The sequence below is a fragment of the Phragmites australis genome, chromosome 3, assembly GCF_958298935.1.
Source record: "Phragmites australis chromosome 3, lpPhrAust1.1, whole genome shotgun sequence".
In the NCBI taxonomy this organism is placed as follows: Eukaryota; Viridiplantae; Streptophyta; class Magnoliopsida; order Poales; family Poaceae; genus Phragmites; species Phragmites australis.
Window position 1 is genome coordinate 36,523,528 of NC_084923.1, and position 23,056 is coordinate 36,546,583.

General features: G+C 47.0%; 2 protein-coding genes across 2 annotated transcripts; both read right to left on the minus strand.

The window, feature by feature from the left end:
* Positions 1-452: 452 nt before the first annotated feature.
* LOC133910692 (uncharacterized) lies at positions 453-2,805 on the minus strand. Its single transcript, XM_062353000.1, has 4 exons — positions 2,477-2,805; positions 2,244-2,373; positions 880-1,601; positions 453-696 (listed from the first exon to the last, which is right to left on the minus strand). The coding sequence occupies exons 1-4, from the start codon at positions 2,803-2,805 to the stop codon at positions 453-455; spliced, it is 1,425 nt and encodes a 474-aa protein (XP_062208984.1).
* A 3,098-nt stretch (positions 2,806-5,903) lies between these two features.
* Positions 5,904-8,256, minus strand: LOC133910693 (uncharacterized). The gene is made up of 4 exons (XM_062353001.1): positions 7,928-8,256; positions 7,695-7,824; positions 6,331-7,052; positions 5,904-6,147 (listed from the first exon to the last, which is right to left on the minus strand). Exons 1-4 carry the CDS (start codon positions 8,254-8,256, stop codon positions 5,904-5,906), a joined length of 1,425 nt encoding a protein of 474 aa, XP_062208985.1.
* Positions 8,257-23,056: the final 14,800 nt, after the last annotated feature.

The window sequence follows — 23,056 nt, forward strand, 5'->3', positions numbered from 1 at the left end:
TCACTAATGAGTATGCTACATTTAGTGACATGTGGTTCATATACCCGTTACTAATGACTGAATTATTAGTGATGGATATTAATGTGATCCGTCATTAATATCTTTAGTGATGGGCCGATCACTCGCCATCACTAATGAACCCTCATTAGTGATAGGTTGTGGCCGGGTCCCGACCCGAGCCACATATTAGTAACAGATCCACACTAGACCCGTCACTAATAATGTACTAATGACGGATACTGAGAAACTGTAACTAATGACGTATCTACTTTGATAATTTCTTAAGTAGTGGTAGTACATCAAAGTTTCTCAAACAGTACATGCATGGATCATGGGAGGTCCGAATTATTCAAAACAAAGGTACACTGTACACGCAGGCATGCATGGGTTCACTTCCAGGCAATGCTTACGACATACAACAGAGCAACCGATCCAGATGCACTTGAACGGCTTCACATGAACCTGGCAAGGTCGAGGGTGATCCCGTCTTCCGACGGCGTCGGGAATTCCCTCGAGGCCATCTGCACGACGTCCACGTCGTTCGGATCGGCGCCGCTGCTTGGGCCTCCTGGGTCACTGAAGTAGCAGCAGCTCCCATTGGCCTGGACGGACGACGACGGCCACACGAAGTTGTCAACGAACGGGTAGAGAGAAGGAAATGAATACCTGCATGGCTGCATCAATGGTGATCGATTTCTAAATCAAGAGTTGAGTAGTACAGAAAAATTTCTCAAACATTACATGCATGGATCATGGAAGGTCCGAATTATTCAAAGCAAATTACACGCAGGCATGCATGGGTTCTCTTCCGGGCAATACCTACGAACATACAACAAAGCGACCGATCCAGATGCACTTGAACGGCTTCATCACATGAACCTGGCGAGGTCGAGGGTGATCTCGTCTTCCGACGGCGTCAGGAATTCCGTCGAGGCCATCTGCACGACGTCCACGTTGTTCGGACCGGCGCCGCTGCTTGGGCCTGCTGGGTCACTGCAGTAGCAGTGGCTCCCATTGGTCTGGACGGACGACGACGGCCACACGAAGCTGTCAACGAACGGGTAGGTGGTCAGGTTGGTGTAGGGAGCCTGAAGGTCTTGAGCAATCATCCACGGCTGTGCCGTCGTCATCGCCTGAGGCAGCTCGCCGTGGTAAGCATTGTGGTTCAGCAGCAATGGTGCGTTCACGTTCACCGTCCCCAAGTGCGATGAGTTGACGGGGTTGCCGTACGTGCCAAACCCGGTCAGCTGGGAGCTGGTCAGCGGCGAGGCAGCAGCGGCGGGTGGACCCACGAGCTCACCATACTCGAGGTTGTATGATGCAGGAGAGACCGCCGGTTGCAGCGGTACGGCGAGGTCGGTGGCAGCAGGGTACAAGCTGTGGATGTACTCTTCTAGGATGGACCATTCGTCGGGAGCTGCCTGTGCGTTCTTCTTCTTCAGTCGGCGCTTTGCGTTGATGCTCCGCCTGGTGGTGTTCCAGTGGTTCTTGACGGCGTTCTCCGACCGCCCTGGGAGGTACCTCGCGATCACCGACCACCGGTTTCCGTGCGACTTGTGCGCTTCGATCAGCGCCTTGTCGTCCTCCTCGGTCCAGATGCTCTTCTGTTGCAAGTTAGAATATCAAAATCTAGTTTTTTTGATATAAAGGACCTCTACTTATCAGTGGTTATACTCAGTCCGGTTATAAATACTTACTGTTTTAAAAAAAATCGGTGAAACTTGAAAAACTTTGATTAATAATAGCTTTCAAAAATTTTAGTTTGGAAACATTAAAATCATTTATGTAGATTTATATTGAAAAATGCTTTCACAATATCACAAATTTAATGAATTTTGTAAATATATTTTAATAGAAAATAGAGATTAAAGTTATGCATTGAAGACTATACCTTATCCAAAACGGATATGTATTTATGACTGGAGATGGTATTAGAACATCAAACTTCACATGCATAACAAAAGAAAAAAAAAGGTCCCTGCATAATAAATTAGTGGCTTTGATGAAGAATTGCCATGGTCAGAGTAAAGATATCCATGCAACATGTAGCACTCCATTAATTCTTACGGAGTTAATGCCCACTTTCGAATTGTTGGACCAAAATTTCAGCACGATTTGTACGTAGAAAAACGCAAGGAATTCCTCTCCAAATTCATGCAATGTAGAAAGAGCAAGCAAGGAGATCGTTCCCCTAAGCTAGCTAGCACGCATCAAGATCCAAGCGACGAAGAGACCGAATGCACCTTGAGGATGTCGGGGCGCAGGTGGTTGGTCCATCGCTCGCGGCACTGCTTGCCGATCCGGCCCGGAAGGAACCGCGCTATCACAGCCCACTTCCGGTCGCCGTGCTCCCTCACCATGTCCTTGAGAATGCTGCATGTGAGCATGAACCAAGCACAAGGATCAAATGCTGCAAACTCCAACGGCAAGAAGTTGCAAAGAACAAAAGTGAAATCTAAGAATCCGTGAGTCTTACTCGTCCTCTTCAGCGGTCCAGGGGCCCTTCTGCGGCGGCGGCGGCGGCCTCTCGCCGTTGCCGCCTCCCTCTGGGGCCAGCCCGGCCGCCATCGCAACCTGGTGGAACGCGGCGTGCGGAACGCTGGGGACGGCGCCGTATCCGGCGGACGTAAGGGCTCCCGCGGGCAGGACGAAACCTGCCGCCGTCGACATGCCGACCCCGGAAAGGAGCGAGCCCAAGCCGGGGTGGATCATGCCCGCGGCCGGGATCACTTGAGTGCCGCTACCGGAGCGCACGGAACCAGCTGCCACGTCCAGGCCGAAACGGACCGAGCTCTCTGCCTCCATTCACCCCGTGCTCGAGGTTCCAAGCAAGAGCAAGCGAGAATGGCAGAGGTGCAGGAATTTTGGGGGGAGAAGGGGAGGACGAAGCAGCAGGTTGCAAGTGAGACCTCGCCGATCTAGCAGAAGATATATAGAGCGTACGGGCCGGATCGGCCGTCCACCCCGACAGCAATCGTTCCCATCCAACGGCATATAACCATTTCAGCACGGGACTGTCCAACTCTCCCTTTTGGTTTCCGGTGTTCAAGGACGTGCCTTGGGGTGGCCCCCCATCTCTGTAGCTCACGTAAACCAGGCCTAAGCACGCAGCGTGCGAGAGGTAAAATGACACGGGGGCCCATCTGTAAGTGTAATGGTACAAATGTTTTGACCGGTTGGTTTATTACAGCGGATGGATGATATTGTTCATCTCAGCTGCCTGTACAATTTTGCATTTCAAAGTCCAACTGAAGGCACCGAGGTTTGGTCTGATGGTGAAGAGAAACCAGTTGATGCAACATATATTTGATCCATGTGGTGAGAGATTTGGTGCTTTCATGTCGGAACATGTTAGATTTGGTGAATTTATAGAAATGGTGTCTGTTGTATGTTTTTAGTAGAGTGGCGGGGAGCAATGAACCGATAATAAATCATTAGTTACTTGATAATACTGTTGCGTATCTAAGATTCATTAGCCTGCAAAGAATTTTGTCGTTTTGCATAGAGTGGTGCAGCTAGCCTGGCCTACTTAATTCGGAAAGCATGGTCTTCTTTTATCAGTTGGGGCGTGTGATTGCCATGCGCACTAAACGAATATCCTGGCGGAGCCGAGTTAGCACGGTGGGGGCGGCAGGTGCGGATTCGGTGGTAAAGTTAGCCAGACGGAGAGAGACTGACGTTTGGATGCCTGCACCGGTGGGAAAAGCTGCACCCGCCGGTGCAAATGCATCCGCCCAGCTAGGCCGGCGGGAAACGCCGGATTCGGCCGTTTCTCCCGAGCCTGGCCGGCGGGATGCAGCAAATTAGCACTAATGACGAATAATTAGTGAATATTAGCTTATATTAATATTTTTTAAATTAGATTAAAGTTTAATATGATAAATTAATTATTATAGAGTGTATTTATGTTAAATAAACATCATATTAATACTTGTTTTTTATTTCAATCTAATGTAACATATACTCATGCGGGCAACCAAACACAATCTCTTCTCAACCAGACTGAACACATGCAGCCAACCAAACAGACCCTACTGCATCTCCTCAGCCTGTCTCAACTTAGCCTGCATGAGCCATACGAGCCAGACTGAGGACGTTCGGGCAACCAAACACACCCATAACTTCTGATATTTAACATAGTTGAAATCTACAATATTGTATCGTAGTACTTCATTGATATACATTAGCGCATGAATTAGTGCACTCTCTTTCGCTTGGCATGGATGACCCGATGCTTTACCATAGACAGTAAACAAGGTCTTATTAGTTGATTCATTTTCACTTAAATGAAACCTTATATCAGCATGGAAGTTGCCTTCAGCAGTGAAGTCCATTCCGGGGCTATAAAAGCTTAACCCAAGATGCTCTATTGCTTGATCTAAGATAGCATGAAAGCTAATTGCTGTAAAGGTGTCACAAAAAATATCATACAACCAAAGAAAATAAAATTATGAAAATAATACACGCTAATAGTCATGTATATCAAAACAACCGAATTACATATTACTTTACCATATCATATTCATCTAACTGAGCAAGCCTCTCACCGATTGAAGCCAAATCCTCTTCGCCATCCTCAAGCGCTTTTATTCAAAAATAGTTGTAGTCAGGCAAAAAGAACCCATGCTCCTCAAGTACTTTCAGGCACCCTTCAACGGTGATTTTTTCGGAATGCAACGAAATCGGTGATACCTTGCCACAAGCCCTAATAGTGATATCTCCACTACTTTCTCCCCTTGAATGTATGTCAAAAGAGATAGATAGCTTCACAAAATTCCTTCCATCTAGAGTGGATTACACCAAAGGTACAGTACCACATATCGCAGTGATTACCTCTTTAAGCTATAGGATCAGTTTCACACTTACATGATAGCATGATATGAATTGAGCCTAACATATTATAAACTCAATTAAATTATTGTGTCCTAATGAGTGTTACTATGAGCCTAACAATGAGGGAGAAAAAGAAAAGAGGTTACTATGATCGGTCTCAATCGTAGCTGGTGGGGGAACGCCGGTGGTGGAACGCTTGGAGGGTAGTGTACGCCTGGTGCGTGAGCCGATGGAGGAGTTGTCGGGATCCATCCAAATCCACCACGGCGACAGCAACGACCCCCGCCACTACCTTGATCCATCACCCTAACCCTAGCGGGTAGAGGGGGCGGCGGCGTACGTCAGACTATGGTGGAGGGGGGAGGATGGCGGCAGCGTCGGTGGCGAGGTGTAAACGGCAGCGGCAGCGGGAGGAGGAGGCGAGAATACGTGAGCGGAGATGAGAGTGATCGAGAGAGAGAAATGTGCAGATAAGAGTGGTCGTGCAGATATGAGTGGCAGAAATTAGTGATGGGTTATAAGGACACTCGTCACTAATGAGTCAGTCATTAGTGATGGTAATAACTATAACCCGTCACTAATTACTTTAATATTAGTGACGAGTCTCATAACGACTCATCACTAATGAGTATGCTACATTTAGTGACATGTGGTTCATATACCCGTTACTAATGACTGAATTATTAGTGATGGATATTAATGTGATCCGTCATTAATATCTTTAGTGATGGGCCGATCACTCGCCATCACTAATGAACCCTCATTAGTGATAGGTTGTGGCCGGGTCCCGACCCGAGCCACATATTAGTAACAGATCCACACTAGACCCGTCACTAATAATGTACTAATGACGGATACTGAGAAACTGTAACTAATGACGTATCTACTTTGATAATTTCTTAAGTAGTGGTAGTACATCAAAGTTTCTCAAACAGTACATGCATGGATCATGGGAGGTCCGAATTATTCAAAACAAAGGTACACTGTACACGCAGGCATGCATGGGTTCACTTCCAGGCAATGCTTACGACATACAACAGAGCAACCGATCCAGATGCACTTGAACGGCTTCACATGAACCTGGCAAGGTCGAGGGTGATCCCGTCTTCCGACGGCGTCGGGAATTCCCTCGAGGCCATCTGCACGACGTCCACGTCGTTCGGATCGGCGCCGCTGCTTGGGCCTCCTGGGTCACTGAAGTAGCAGCAGCTCCCATTGGCCTGGACGGACGACGACGGCCACACGAAGTTGTCAACGAACGGGTAGAGAGAAGGAAATGAATACCTGCATGGCTGCATCAATGGTGATCGATTTCTAAATCAAGAGTTGAGTAGTACAGAAAAATTTCTCAAACATTACATGCATGGATCATGGAAGGTCCGAATTATTCAAAGCAAATTACACGCAGGCATGCATGGGTTCTCTTCCGGGCAATACCTACGAACATACAACAAAGCGACCGATCCAGATGCACTTGAACGGCTTCATCACATGAACCTGGCGAGGTCGAGGGTGATCTCGTCTTCCGACGGCGTCAGGAATTCCGTCGAGGCCATCTGCACGACGTCCACGTTGTTCGGACCGGCGCCGCTGCTTGGGCCTGCTGGGTCACTGCAGTAGCAGTGGCTCCCATTGGTCTGGACGGACGACGACGGCCACACGAAGCTGTCAACGAACGGGTAGGTGGTCAGGTTGGTGTAGGGAGCCTGAAGGTCTTGAGCAATCATCCACGGCTGTGCCGTCGTCATCGCCTGAGGCAGCTCGCCGTGGTAAGCATTGTGGTTCAGCAGCAATGGTGCGTTCACGTTCACCGTCCCCAAGTGCGATGAGTTGACGGGGTTGCCGTACGTGCCAAACCCGGTCAGCTGGGAGCTGGTCAGCGGCGAGGCAGCAGCGGCGGGTGGACCCACGAGCTCACCATACTCGAGGTTGTATGATGCAGGAGAGACCGCCGGTTGCAGCGGTACGGCGAGGTCGGTGGCAGCAGGGTACAAGCTGTGGATGTACTCTTCTAGGATGGACCATTCGTCGGGAGCTGCCTGTGCGTTCTTCTTCTTCAGTCGGCGCTTTGCGTTGATGCTCCGCCTGGTGGTGTTCCAGTGGTTCTTGACGGCGTTCTCCGACCGCCCTGGGAGGTACCTCGCGATCACCGACCACCGGTTTCCGTGCGACTTGTGCGCTTCGATCAGCGCCTTGTCGTCCTCCTCGGTCCAGATGCTCTTCTGTTGCAAGTTAGAATATCAAAATCTAGTTTTTTTGATATAAAGGACCTCTACTTATCAGTGGTTATACTCAGTCCGGTTATAAATACTTACTGTTTTAAAAAAAAATCGGTGAAACTTGAAAAACTTTGATTAATAATAGCTTTCAAAAATTTTAGTTTGGAAACATTAAAATCATTTATGTAGATTTATATTGAAAAATGCTTTCACAATATCACAAATTTAATGAATTTTGTAAATATATTTTAATAGAAAATAGAGATTAAAGTTATGCATTGAAGACTATACCTTATCCAAAACGGATATGTATTTATGACTGGAGATGGTATTAGAACATCAAACTTCACATGCATAACAAAAGAAAAAAAAAGTTCCTGCATAATAAATTAGTGGCTTTGATGAAGAATTGCCATGGTCAGAGTAAAGATATCCATGCAACATGTAGCACTCCATTAATTCTTACGGAGTTAATGCCCACTTTCGAATTGTTGGACCAAAATTTCAGCACGATTTGTACGTAGAAAAACGCAAGGAATTCCTCTCCAAATTCATGCAATGTAGAAAGAGCAAGCAAGGAGATCGTTCCCCTAAGCTAGCTAGCACGCATCAAGATCCAAGCGACGAAGAGACCGAATGCACCTTGAGGATGTCGGGGCGCAGGTGGTTGGTCCATCGCTCGCGGCACTGCTTGCCGATCCGGCCCGGAAGGAACCGCGCTATCACAGCCCACTTCCGGTCGCCGTGCTCCCTCACCATGTCCTTGAGAATGCTGCATGTGAGCATGAACCAAGCACAAGGATCAAATGCTGCAAACTCCAACGGCAAGAAGTTGCAAAGAACAAAAGTGAAATCTAAGAATCCGTGAGTCTTACTCGTCCTCTTCAGCGGTCCAGGGGCCCTTCTGCGGCGGCGGCGGCGGCCTCTCGCCGTTGCCGCCTCCCGCTGGGGCCAGCCCGGCCGCCATCGCAACCTGGTGGAACGCGGCGTGCGGAACGCTGGGGACGGCGCCGTATCCGGCGGACGTAAGGGCTCCCGCGGGCAGGACGAAACCTGCCGCCGTCGACATGCCGACCCCGGAAAGGAGCGAGCCCAAGCCGGGGTGGATCATGCCCGCGGCCGGGATCACTTGAGTGCCGCTACCGGAGCGCACGGAACCAGCTGCCACGTCCAGGCCGAAACGGACCGAGCTCTCTGCCTCCATTCACCCCGTGCTCGAGGTTCCAAGCAAGAGCAAGCGAGAATGGCAGAGGTGCAGGAATTTTGGGGGGAGAAGGGGAGGACGAAGCAGCAGGTTGCAAGTGAGACCTCGCCGATCTAGCAGAAGATATATAGAGCGTACGGGCCGGATCGGCCGTCCACCCCGACAGCAATCGTTCCCATCCAACGGCATATAACCATTTCAGCACGGGACTGTCCAACTCTCCCTTTTGGTTTCCGGTGTTCATGGACGTGCCTTGGGGTGGCCCCCCATCTCTGTAGCTCACGTAAACCAGGCCTAAGCACGCAGCGTGCGAGAGGTAAAATGACACGGGGGCCCATCTGTAAGTGTACTGGTACAAATGTTTTGACCGGTTGGTTTATTACAGCGGATGGATGGTATTATTGTTCATCTCAGCTGCCTGTACAATTTTATATTTCAAAGTCCAACTAGGTTTGATCTGATGGTGAAGAGAAACCAGCTGATGCAACATATCTTTGACCCATGTGGCGAGAGATTTAGCGCTTCCATATCAGAACATGCTAGATTTGGCGAATTTGAGAAAATGATGCCCGTTGTATGTTTTTAGTAGAGTTGCAGGGAGCAATGAACGAACAATAAATCAGTAGTTACTTGATAAAGCCGTTGCGTATCTAAAATTCATTAGCATGCGAAGAATTTTGTTATTTTGCATATAGTGGTGCAGCTAGCCTGGCCTACTTAATTCGGAAAGCATGGTCTTCTTTTATGAGTTGGGGAGTGTCATTGCCATGCACAGCAAACGAATATTTAATAAATGAATTGGAAAAGGAGTGTAGGAGGGCGACAACTTGATGCGTTACATATCTATGAGATAAAAGGTAGTTCGGATATTGATTGTCAGATTTGGGGATTTTGACCCTAAACTACTGGAATAAAGCACTTAGGTTCCCCATTGCAAGATGGGGCTGGAGAGGCAACGATGTGGCCTGGTGGAGTCGAGTTAGCAATGTGGGGGCGGCAGGTGTGGATCCGGCGATGCGGACGCCACCGGAGATGATCGTATACATATTTATTGCATTATGTCTTATTAATTATTCATGTTTACTTTATTGCAACCTATTTTTTTAGTTTTATTAGTATGTATTTTTCCTCATTTATCTTCTAAGCCTTTGCAACCTTTATTAATTTAATTCGTGATTGTGTTAGTGATAGCAGCATAGTTGTATTAGGCAATTAGCTTTCCTTTGCTCCTTAGGATTCGTTAACCCTAATACTCCCTTAAGAGAAAAATAGCTGCATACGATCATATGCACTTGCAGGACATCATAGCCGCGTGCATGACCATGTCTCGCAAACGGATATCACCCTCAGTCACGCAACTGACATAAAAGTTGTGAGTCTATATGCTATATTCTATATGTATTTTCTACAAAAATGAGTAAGAGTAACCTATTTGCACTTTTTTCCAAAAGTTTTTAAGAGCAAGGCCCATTTTACCTCCAGGACAATGATACTTTTGAGAAACTAAGGTAAAATGTGCCTTTGTTTATATATGATGAGTGGTTGACAAAGTTGTTGATTTGATTTGATAATTTTTTAGATTGCATGAGCATGTCTTGCAATTATGATCATGACTAACCAAAGGTGAAGAGAAAATAGGGTTGGCATTTTTGTCACCGAGTCTAGGAAATTTTGCCTCACTGGATGATCCGACGTCCATTGAAATAAACACCCCGAATGGTCCGACGCTCAGGAAGATTTCATGCCGAAGGGTTTTGACTCAATAGAGAATATCCATTGAAATAGCGGATGGTCCAGCGATGGGCAACACATCACGCTGGACTAATTTTTATAAAGAGCTTGCAAATTATGTCTAGTGTGATTCTATATGTCGAATACTCCGACAATGAAGGATGTGCACGGTAGAAATTTTTTCTAGAGAGTATGCAAAGCTTGTCTGGTGAGGATGTACATGCCGGATGATCCGATTGCACACCGTAGAGTTTTCCAGGAGTGTGTCAATGAAGGAAGTATTGCACATGCTGGATGGTCCATTGATCAGAGAGCAATACATGCCAAACCATCTGGTGTTCACGATTTCTGTGATGTGCTTTCAACCAAGGTTTGATCGAATGGTGAAGAGAAACCAGCTGATGCAACCTATATTTGACCCATTTGGTGAGAGATTTGGCGCTACCATGTCGGAACTTGCTAGATTTGTCGAATTTATGGAAACAGTGTCTGTTGCATGTTTTTAGTAGAGTGGCGGGGAGCAACGAACGGACAATAAATTAGCAGTTACTTGATAAAGCCGTTGCGTATCCAAGATTCATTAGCCTGCAAAGAATTTTATCATTTTGCATAGAGTGGTGCAGCTAGCCTGTCCTATTTAATTCGGAAAGCATGGTCTTCTTTTATCAGTTGGGGCGTGTGATTGCCATGTGCACCAAACGGATATTTATCAGTTGGGGTGTGTGATTGCCATGCGCAACAAGGATTAGACCAAACGGATATTTAATAAATTTGACGTGTGCTAGCTCTAGAAATTCAATTGATGTCAATTCTATATCCAATGATGAATTGACGACTAATCCTTATTGCTCTAAAGCTAATGTTTTCCCAAGTGTTTCTTGTTTCTTTTTATATTAATAGTAAAGGGAAAATCAATAATCTCAAGGAGCAAGTGCATTCAAGAAATAAAAGTGGACTTAGACTCAATTCCAACAAGAAGAATAAGTCCAACAATTTCAAGATCAAGAGGCAAAATCAAAAGAAGATCAAGGCTCCCATCACTTGCTTCAAGTGCAAGAAAGCGGGTCATTATGTTCAGAATTGCCCTTTGAAGAAGAACAAGAGATACAAGGAACAACAAGATAAGAGTTCTATGAAGAAAGAAGCTCCATCATCAAGACATCAAGAAAATTCTCATCATGATGATCAACATGAAAAGAAGAGGCCTCAAGACATTTCAAGATCGTACAAGCGAAGGGGTCAAACAAATGGTACGGTCATCAAGGTGAGAAGTCTCAATTTAAGAGACTTGGTGGCAAATTTTGCTACACATGCCGCAAAAAGGGACATATTGGTAAAAATTATCCGAAGGATAATATTCCTAAGCCTAACTCTTTCAATAATGATCAATATTTTCTTAGGAAGGTTAAGAGTGATACTTTTCTTTCTAAGGTGATTACTTCACCTCATGCTAATGCAAGGGCCATCTGGGTACCTAAGTCTCTCGTGACTAACCTTAAAGGAGCCAACATGGTTTGGGTACCACAAAGTGCTTAATTTGATAAATAGGTATTTGTAGATGCATTGAAGACTTGGCTCACTTGAGAAGAATTTTATTACAAATCTCATACCATGTTTCCTTTCAAATCATATTTCTCATCATTTGTGGAAAGAGTGTCAAGTATGAAGATTATTAATCCAACATCAAAAACCAATGACATCTCTGTAACAAGTACCTACTTTGAAATATCTAACCTCCTTAACCTTCTGTAGGTGTGAGTCGTTCACAATGTTTTTGTGATTGTGAACACTAAAAGTTGGCTTGGTAGTTTTTGCTTAAATGTCTACATTTCTTATAAAGTGATGCATTTAATAATGCTCTCTAGAGCAAAGTCTTATGAGTGATGCAGGCAATGAATACTTGGTGGTGATCATCAAGAAAAATATCAAGAAAAGATCAAGACTCATGAAAACCCCAAGCATCTTAGCTTTTTGGATAATCCGGATATTCCGGATTGAATCTGGAAGTTTCGGTCTTTGTAAACCGGACATTGCGGGCTAAATTAGAAAGTTCCAAAATCTGCATAAGGTTGGAGATATATTGTGATGAAAAAAGAAGTTAAAATTTGACCTCCACCTCAAATGCTTCGTCAAAAGCTCATCAAGTGTCCAAGAGACCACTTCATCAATGATGTTCAAAAAGACATTTGAAAAAGGGATGGTAATTGCTAAAATATCAAGTTACAATCTCTTGTGAATTTTACCTTTTTGTGTCTTTGTGATCTATATAAGGTAAAAGAAATACTAGAGGATTTAGACTTGGTGATGGCTATGGAAGATGAACTTAATCTACATGATATCATGGTTTTAAGTTCATTCTTTGCATAAGTATTTCCTTTGTAAATTTATTTTGTGCCTTAACACAAAATATAGGGTAAACTATCTAGATTCTTGAATGACTATGTGTATGTTACAAGTAATTCAAGTACTTGGATTCACATATTTAGGGGGAGCTCATCCTATGTATTGTGCTTTGAGACTAAAATTTTTTTTAAGTAAAACTTGTGTTTAGTCTCTTTGTGAAATGAATATTGTCGGTGTATCAGGAACCGGGGGTCCCTGAGTCCCGAGGCCAGGCCAGCCGTCCGCCACGTGTCACCATCTCGCGAGGTCCCTCCTGCGGGATGAGGAAAGTCCAAGTTCCGGGAGAAAGGTGTTCGGGGCCACAGTCTCTGGTCCCCGAGCACCCTAGTTCTCCGATGACTCGTAGAATCTAAGTACCAGGAAGAAAGCACTCGGGGAGGTGCCCGGTCACCCCCGAGCACCCTAGTCCCCCGATGATCAGAAGGGCTAAGTTCCGATAGAGAGCGCTCGGGGACTGCGCGCAGCAGTCCCCGAGCGCACGGTTCCCCGAAGGCCAGTGCGAAAGTGCTCGGGAGAGAGTGCTCGGGGCTGCACGTGGCAGCCCCCCGTGCTCTCGGTTTCCCCGAAAGACCTGTGCGAAAAGTGCTCGGGAGAGAGTGCTCGGGGTTGCTCGTGGTAGCCCCCCGGGCTCTTGGTTCCCCGAAGGTTCATACAGGGATAAGCATTCCCGGGAGAGAGTGCTCAGGGAGGTAAACAGTACCCCCGAGCACCCGGTACCCCGAAGACGAGGATAGGCATTCTCGGGAGAGAGTGCTCGGGGAGGTGAACGGTACCCCCCAGCACTCGGTTCCCCGACGACCCAGAGAGGCCTCCAAGGGGCCCACCGATGAGGTGTCCGCCCGTCAGAGGTCCAAGGCCGCATTAAATGAGCGCGCGTGGCCTGGCATATCCAACTGCTCCCGCCGCAGCATCAGTTCCTGCCATGCTTTGGCAGAGGGGCGTGGGGCTATTAATTGCACGGGTCCCATCCCGTATCATCCGGTGTGTCTCGGGATAACATTGCCAGGATCAAGGCGTTCCGCCTGCCGCCCTGCCGTGGCAGAGGAACAAGACAGGGCGGGCACGCCGGGTGGCTCTGTGGCTGCCCAGTGGGCCCTCTCAACGGCGCTCGTTGCTAGGAAGTCCACAGTGACGAGTGACCGGACGCGCGCCGCATTTTTCCACCGCCCCAGTCACTTCGCCCAGAGGAAATGATGACGCCTTTCTCAGCCGTGGCGTCTTGGAACTTGTGCCCCCTCCTTCCCGTTCGAAGCATAACGCCGCCGGCGAGTGCATAAAAGGGTCGGCACACAAAAAAGAGAGGGGGGGGGAGGATCACTCAAGCAAGAGACCGCAGACATCGAGCAATCAACAGAAGCACCAAGAACCAAACCGCAGTCCCTGCCCAAGAACAGGGAGTCTCAAGCTCTTAGTTAGACACGATATTCTTGTAACCAGATACATCCTCGTGGGATCCCCCTCAGGACCGTTATTGCATCCATACAGGAGTAGGGTATTACGCCCCCGTGCGGCCCGAACCTGTCTAAACTCCAGTGCATTTATTTCTCTTTGCACTAGGTCGATCATCCCCCACCACCAGCCATTGCATTTACATCCACTTCCATTTATTTCTCCGACGAACTTATTCAGGATCATCCCCCCAGCCGAATCTCTAAAAAGGGGTCTCTCGGGATCCCTGCGATAGGAGTTAATCCTCCGACAAATATCCTCAAGGATGTCAATGAGAATTGAGATTAGAGACTTGGCTATTTATTTGAAGAGCTATCTAATTGTTTAAAGAGTTGAGTTATATGGAAATATATTTACTATCTATCCAATGTCATTCTATGAAGGCAACATTCTATCACAATACCTTAAATTTATATTCTTGTTGTGTTAGATTTTTGTTCTACATAATTTTTTAGAGTGCTCCAGAACTCAGAGGTTCCAGGTCAGGCTAGAATATCCGAGTGCTCCAGAACTCAGAGGTTCTAGGTCAGGCCGGAATATCCGAGTGCTCCGAAACTCAGAAGTTCTGGGTTATATCCGGAAACTCCAGATTCTTGAAGTTTCTAGATCTTTGCATGTGTAGGTTGTGTATCTATGCTTGTTTAGAGTGTATGCTTATTCTAGCATGCGTAGACTTTATCACAATCTTGTCATGCATATATTTTATATCCATATATGTCTTGATGCATGCTAAGTGTGCTATAAATTTGTTTATAGTGCTTCTAGCTTCTCTTACCGACTAGTATGTGTAAGTCATATAACTAGGATGTGTAGGATGCATTACACACTCATTTGTTGATTGTGTGGTTTTAGAGCCTTATTTGATTGTATCCGTCTTATTGAATTCAATTTTGACTCTTTTGGAGAAATTAATGGAATATCACATTATGTAGTATTATGCTTTGTGTATCAACTTAAGCTAGGTGAACTCTTGGTCGTGCCAAACGTGTGGGACAAACTGATATATCAACTTCAGAAATTCCATGCGTGGTACATGAAGGAGTCGCGGGATGGTAGAGAAATGTTCGAGGCCATATACAAGGATCGAGATTTCCTCCACGGGGATGGCTCTATTTATATATTATTTGAGAAAATGTATCGACTGTACCAGCAAGATGCCCTTGATGTGTCTATCTTGAGTTGTTGGACTCTGTAAATGTCGTATATGTATAATTCACAATATATATTCATGTACCATTAGATTGAATATCTTAACTTATTACTTGTGTAGAATGGAGGTACAAAGATGCAGGATGGAGGGCATCTACCATGTGGAATTCATCGACCCACATCATGTAAACCCGACAATGATGCAATCCGATCCAAAAGGAACCGAGGACTATGCATTGAAGTGTATTCTTGAGCTACAATTGAAGAAATACATACTTTTGCCTTACCACTTTGGGTATATGTTTCCCTCCATGAATGTTCTACTCTTTTTGAGCAATACATCGTTAGGAATTAGGACCAACTAACCTATTGTGACCTATATACAGTTACCACAGGATCCTCCTTGTCATCCAGCCAGACATTAGCAAGATCGTCTTCGACTCACAAAATAATCCAAAAGAAACCTACCAACCTGTCATTGACTTGCTACAAAGATAAAACCCGACTATTTCGTTATTGCTCTGGTAATATTGGATTTGATTGAATCTAAATCTACTTACAGTAATAATCACACACATGCAGAGTGTACCTACGATACATCAAGAAGAGTGTTAGACACTGGTCGTTCGCGAAAGAATGGATTGTCTGACATGACTTTCATTGTAGGAAGCATGTCCTGTGCAATAATTTATGTGGTTTTTATGTAATGGAATTCATGCACGGATTCAACGGAGACGTGTCATACCAGGTGGTCGATGCTGAGGTATGCGACATACATCTTGATGACTGATTTTCAAGTCTGACACGTGTTCATAAGGATTGATTTCTTCAATTCTTGAAATTGCAGCTCCTCGTGCTGTCTAGAGATTGACTCATGGTCATTGAAATCAACGCACTTCAAGAACAACTTGTTGGGTTCATCAATGACCAAGTCATCGGTCCAACCGGTGAGTTCCATGAATTTGGCTCCTCTCTCTTGTTACCTTCATCCAAAAAAACAGAGTTCAGAACCTTTGATTAGCAAGAAACCTTAAACTCTTTTTCCTTGTTGTAATGAAATCTCACATGTACGCGTTGTATATATACTGTGACGAGACTTGATGTTTTAAAAATGAAATTTATATGTGCTTGTGTATATATGCTGTAATAAAACTTGATGTTTCATAAATTAAATTTATATATGCATGTCTATAAATATATTGCATACTATTACCGGCAATGACCAAAATTTTAAAATACCACGGTATTAAAGATGTTGGGACCTACGTCCCCAAACAAGGAGGGCCTTCGCCCAGAGGAGAAGCCGAAGGCTACAGAGTATGACACGTGTTTAGAGGGTGAAACAATCTTAATTCCTCTGTCACCTCGGTTACAATATGATCCTATTTATAGCCCATACTCAACCACTCCATGCTAGGATTTACAGTTTCACCCCCTCAACTGCCACATTCCCGGCATATTCAGGGGCATTATGGTACCATCAAGTACATTTGCATAATTACAACTATACCCTGAGTGACTATGCGGGCTTCGACGTCCACCAGGCGCCTTTGGCCAGTCCTGGCGCTGCATCGTGGGTCACCCTTCAGTCTCCACCCAAAGGTTTGCCAGGATCTTTGCCCATCCTGACCCCCGGTGCCACGGGTCGACCTTCGGCCAGCCTTCGCCTACGCTGGCAGGTGAAGTCACAGATCGACCTTCAGCCTCCGACCGAAGGCCCGCTAGAGCGTTCATATGCACTTCTTGAAACACAACTGCAACATTCATCAGTGCCCAGCTACCGGTGGACTTCGACTTGCCATTTAAAGGGGTACGGGAGATCATTTCCCAACAATAGCCCCCTACAGGTAACATTCATCTTCGAGGGGTTGAGCCTGTAAATTGGATGAAATAGCTCAACACCATCCCCTTCGGCCCGTCGAAGGCTCACGGGGGCTAGGTTAACTTTTTAGCAAATTGCCCCCTCATGTTGTTCATTTTGACTGTTGTTATTTTTATTTTTTGTTTGTATTTGTGTTGGTATGACCATCCTGCCCCTGCACAACCATCAGATCAAGGACGTTAAATGTCTTCACTGCATGCCGAAACGTCTTTTACGGCTACGGTTCAACTTCCGATGCGTCTCGTTTTAACCATCGTTACCCCCTGTTTTCACCACTATAAATATGCTCCACGCGGTGGTTTAATTTTTATTGTGTGAACTCACTGAAGCCATAGCTCTCGTACAAAGCCTCTCGCAGCCTCTTAGCTTCCGAAGTCTCTCGCGGTCTCTTAGCTTCCGAAGCTCAACGCGATGGCTCTGAAGGTCAAGGCAAACCGCCCGAAGACCTACTGGATCAGATAGTCTAATATGGATGATGAGGTACTAGTTGGGCTTGTAAGGCAGGGCTTGATCAGTGATGTCTCGAAGATTAGGCTCCTAGGGAGCCATGAGAAGCTGGGGCCCGAAGATGACGAAGCTATCATCTTCGTCGACTATTTCCGTGCGGATCTCTGTTTTTCATGCGACGAGATGGTCTCGAAGGTTTTGAAATTGTTTGAAGTCTACTTGCATCAGCTCATGCCAAACACTATTGTACAGCTTGGCTGTTCACTTGGGTGCCCCGCTCCGAAGGAGCGAAGGCGTCAGCCAGGGCCTTCGCCGCCGCCCACCGGCTTTACCATCAGCAGAAGCCAGTCTTCGCCCGGAGCGTGCAGAGCGAAGCCCATTATGGATGCTTAAACTTTACTTACCGTGCTGGCCTGACCACGCCAGCCGTGGTATACAAAAATAAGTGGCCGAAGGATTGGATACAGTGGTGGTTCTACCACAAAGTGGACTGGGAAGATTTCCTTGTTTCCAAATGTGAAGAAGTGAAGGGGAACCGTGCCCTCGATGTGCAGTTGAAGGCCTCTCAACAGTCGACACTTGAGGCCTTCGCCAGTTGTGCGAAATATCTATCAACTCGCGATTTTGTGGAAGAGTTCATGGCAGCCGGAGTATGGCCCGTCAGCCAGGATTGGAGCATCCCAGAATTTGGAGACAAAGGGGCGGAGGGGCTCTGCCGTCCCCACCCTGCTCTGCAAGGCTTCACAGGTATTGTCTTTTATCACGTTCCTAAGTGCATCTTGCTTGTCATTTGCTTACACTTCTTGCTCTGTGGCAGACCTAATGGTGGCCGAAGTCGAGGCCAAGGCCATGATGCTGCTCGGGAAGTTCACCGAGGGTGAAGCCCAACTATGCGCTGAGCAAGGTCTCGGCCGACGGCTCAATCGGATTTTTGAGTTTCGGGGTCTTGACAACAAGGACAAACCGAAAGTGAGCGCGGCCCTAATGGGTCGAAGCAGAGAGGGCTCCCTGGCTACTGCTATCGGTGGAGAACCTTCCGCTGGCAGCCAGAGGAAGCAAAGAAATGCGAACCTCTCACCGCAAGAGGGCAAAAAGAACAAAGCACTCGCCCTAAGGAAGAAACCTTGCGAAGTGGCCTTTGACGACCTTCACAAGGAATTGACTCCTGAGGGCTCACTGGCCCTCCGAGCTGTACCCATTCGACAGGAGCCCCCGGAGGGCACAGAGGACTCTCGCTCCTCTTCGCTGATGTCATCCTTTTGCACGCGCATGGACCTTCCCACACTAATCCTTAGCGACGAAAAGGAGGAGCCTACGGATCCGCATACAACCGCTGAGCTAGCGGTAGTGGAAACTGAGGTTGAAGGGGCCGAGAATGTTAATGCGGTAGCTGACTCTTCGTCCTCGAGTTCCTCCTCTAACAAGTCATCCGTGGCCACAGAGCCACAGAGACGGAAGAGGAGTCTTCACTGCCCATGTCCCGCCATGGCGAGAAGGGGGTCATGAGTCACGACGGCTTAATCGACGCGAAGGCTATTGAAGCCGAAGCGTTCAAGATTTCATCGTTTGAGCTAAGCTCGGGGGAGGTTAGTGATGCGAAGAAGATTTTTAGCACCTACGTCCTACCCGAGCTTGAGATTTCCCTCGCGCGAAAGCCTACTGCCGAACTCATTGACGCTTCGGACGTGGCCACTGCGAAGGTATTTGTATATATTTTACTATGTTTATTTATTTATTACCGCACAGCATTGTTTCCTTTGTTACTCATTCTCATACCCGCGTGATGTCGCAGGCTATGCTTGTCTCGCGCGCTCAGTGCAAGCAGGCGGAGAATTTTGAAGCCCACCCAAGGAATGCCGAGGCATAGAGGGACATGTTTCAGGCCTAGGTAGAAAAGGCCAAAGCCCAAAAATGTGAATTCGCACACTGAGTGAGAGAGACCGAGCTGCGCCTGCAGCAGCTTGAAAAGGAAGTGAGCTCCCTTCGCTCAGGCAAACAGAGCGCTGAGGAAGAGTTCACGTGCCTCCAGCAAAATCTAATGGCATCCGAAGCTCAAGTTTCGGAGCTGCAAGCACTCTACACCGCTGAAACAGCTAAAATGCAGCAGCTTTGTGAAGAGCTGGGTGAGGCGAAGGCGCTATCCAAACATGCCCTCACTGTGCTTGGAGAGCTGGAGCCGAAGGCCATTGCAGCTTGCGAAGCCATTAGCAATACCTTTGACAGGATTGGTGCTTCGGCCCTACCTCCAATGCTTGATATTGTCGGGCTGGGTGGACTTGTAGGATGGATCAGCGAAACCAGCGGAAGCCTTCTGCCTGCGGCCCAGTTGTACGGTGACTTCTGCGCCATGGTCTTAGCCCAGAGTTTAGTGCAGTCAATCAAAATGACCGGCTATGACCATCACATCACACTTCAAAAACACACCTTCCGCTACCCAACGGATATGTCGACTTCGGCCGTATCGAGGGCACCGAAGACCACGGCACGGTCATTCACCACTAATTATTGGTGTAAACATGGCCGCGAGCCCACCCTCCAGGAAGCGGAAATCAATCGCCAAAGAGTATGGGCTTTGTATATTTTTTTAGAGGGTCAGGATTTTCACCATCTGCGCAATCATTGAACCTTTTTGTTGTAGGCGAAGGAGAAGGAGGACCCTTTGTCTAGGGTGACGACCGCGGTGGCCGAAGAACCTGGGAAGGTGTGACGAAAAAGCGCGAAGTGTCATGTTGGGTTTGACCATTTTGTTATCGACTGAGGCATTCTGTAATATATACAATTTTTGTTTGTTGTTAAATGTTTTGACTATCTTCGCTCCCTACGCAGGTCCTCCCCTCGGACACTGTGTAGGTAGCCGAAGACGTTGTTCCCATCACTATGATGTGGGACAATTTTTTCATGTCTTGGTCATGCTGGAACTCCTTCCAACACCGCCATCCAGCTATATATTTTGAGGTATTGGAGGGTGAAGTGTAGGGCTTATGACGCGTTGAATGCCAGATCCAAAGCGTTTTGTAAGTCTTTTAGCCCTTCGATTTTAGATACCCATAGGGCTGAGCGTGAGTCCCGTCGGATTGCGCGCGGAGACGTTGAGCCTCCACATATTCTCGTCGACTCGAAGCTGAGCCAGAAGACGATAACGGTGGGCTCCTGTCTCGCCAGTTTCAATTTTGTTACCGTCGGGGGCCTTCTATGCAAATAGTGCGACATACCGAAGGCGGGAGCACTCCGCATGTATCTTCTTTGTCCACCACTTCGCCTTTTCATGCCAGTGAAGGCATAGCCTTTCAATTTGGCTTTAGCTGATGGTATAAGGACTTTGTTGATCCTGATGTTGATGATTTTGCGGAATAAAGGATGTTGAGACGATTACTATGTTTTGTTGTTATACTTGTGCTTATCAAGTTGGATCTTCGGAAGCACCGTGCGCGAAGTGTGATTTTGACAACGTCGTCCCGCCCCGACTTTAAAGCCTTAGGGACCTTCGACAGCAACGCAAGTGAAACATCATTCGAAAAACGCCGTCCCTCCCCCCCCACCCTCCCCGACCTTGAAGCCGTAGGGACCTTTGGCAGCAACACAAGCGAAGCATCATTCCGAAAACGCCGTCCCCCCCCCTGACCTTGAAGCCGTAGGGACCTTCGGTAGCAACACAAGCGAAGCATCATTCAGAAAACACCGTCCCCCCCCCCCCCGACCTTGAAGCCGTAGGGTCCTTCGGCAGTGGGGACTTTGCTCTTAGCGGCCCGGTAGTGCATAACCTGGTTTCGAGTTGTAATTGCTATTTTTCTTCCGGAGGTTTGTTTCTCCTTCGGTGCGGGGGCAGGCACTCTTAGCCCCTAACTTAGCCAAGAGGTGCACAACCTTCTTTTAGGTCGAGCAACACTTTGGCTTTTTTTTCGAAGGTTTGTTTCTCCTTCGGTGCGGGGGCAGGTACTCTTAGCCCCCGACTTAGCCGAGAGGTGCGTCGCCTTCTTTTAGGTCAAGCAGCACTTTGACTCTTTTTTTCTCTTTCGAAGGTTTGTTTCTCCTTCGGTGCGGAGGCGGGCACTCTTAGCCACCAACTCAGCCGAGAGGTGCACCGCCTTCTTTAAGGTCGAGCTGCACTTCGGCTCTTTTTTTTTCTTTCAAAGGTTTGTTTCTCCTTCGGTGCGGGGGCAGGCACTCTTAGCCCCCGACTTAGCCGAGAGGTGCGCTGCCTTCTTTTAGGTCAAGCAGCACTTCGGCTTTTTTTTCAGGATTACAGACATTCATGACTCGATCGTAATTAATTTGCCATATAGGCGAGGATTCTACAGAAAGAAATTCTTTACAATGTGGACAACTTCGAAGCAACCCATGATTGAAATTTCTCCAAGGGTTTATGCCCGTCCGAGGTCGAAGGGTAAGGTGTCTTTCTTTGACACTTCGCACCTCGAGTTTTATGGCAGGTTCTTGGCGCGCTTCTCGTCGATTGGTGTGCTTCCTTGCTTCGAAGGCCTGCAACACTTCGATGATGAATTATGCATACTTAACAAAAGTACACGCTTTTTTGGGGGTATTTCCATATATATTAGTGTTTACAAAGGTCACTGCCTTGTTAAAAACCTCACGCCCTAATGAAGGGTTCCCCCCGTGAGGAAAAGAGTACAGCGCTCGTACACTATTTTGATTACATGAAAGGAAAACAAAATTATATTAATGTTGCATTGGTTTGTGTGCTTCGCCCATTGATGCGAAGACTTCCTTGGTTACTACACATAGAACTTGCGAAGGTAGTCCGCATTCCAAGTATGCGGGAGCTCATCACCCTCTACAGTAGCCAAGTGATAAGAACCGGGCCTTAACGACCTCTTCACCAAAAAGGAGCCGTCCCACTTGCTTTGCAGTTTTCCCATTGCTGAAGCATTGATGAGTCTTCGTAGTACCAAATCTCCAAGGGTGAAGTCCTTTGGGGACACTTTCTTGTCTCTCCACCTTCTAGTCTCCTCCAGGTATTTGGTCAAGTTTTCGGTGGCCTGTATTCTCATTTCCTCCAGCACAACTTTTGATGTCGATTCTTCGCTTTGTGTTGATTCATTTGCAACTCGAAATGATCTATTTTTACACTCTTCTGGAGTCATTGCCTCTTCGCCGAAGAGCAGACAAAATGGTGTGAAACCAGTCGGTCTTGTTACCATTGTCCTTACAGACCATAAGGCCTTCGGCAACGCTTCCACCCACTTTCCTTTCAGCAAGCCTTGCAGACGTCTTGGTACACCAGCAAAAATAATGCCATTTGCCCATTCCACAGCTCCATTTGACTGTGGGTGATACACAGACGCAAAGTGGACTTTGATTCCCAGGTCTTCGCAGAATTGCCTAAATCCTTCACTATCAAATTACGTGCCGTTATCAACGGTCACTTCGCGTGGGACTCTGAAACGGCAAACGATGTTCTACCACAAAAATTTTTGTATTTTTTTTTGACGTTATATTCACCAGCGGCATTGCCTCCACCCACTTGGAGAAGTACTCTACTGTGACGTCAGCGTAATGCAAGTTTCCCGAGGCGGCTGGTAATTGGCCGACAATATCAATTCCACACCGTGTTAACAGCTAGATTGGTGGTATGAGTTGTGTCTTTGTCGAAGGCCTGTTTGATCCCTTCGCCAAGTATTGGCACGGCGTACAACTTCAAACTATATACTCTGCATCGCTGACCGCCTTCAACCAAAAAAATCCTTACTTGAATGCTTTTCCAACGAGGGCTCAAGTGCC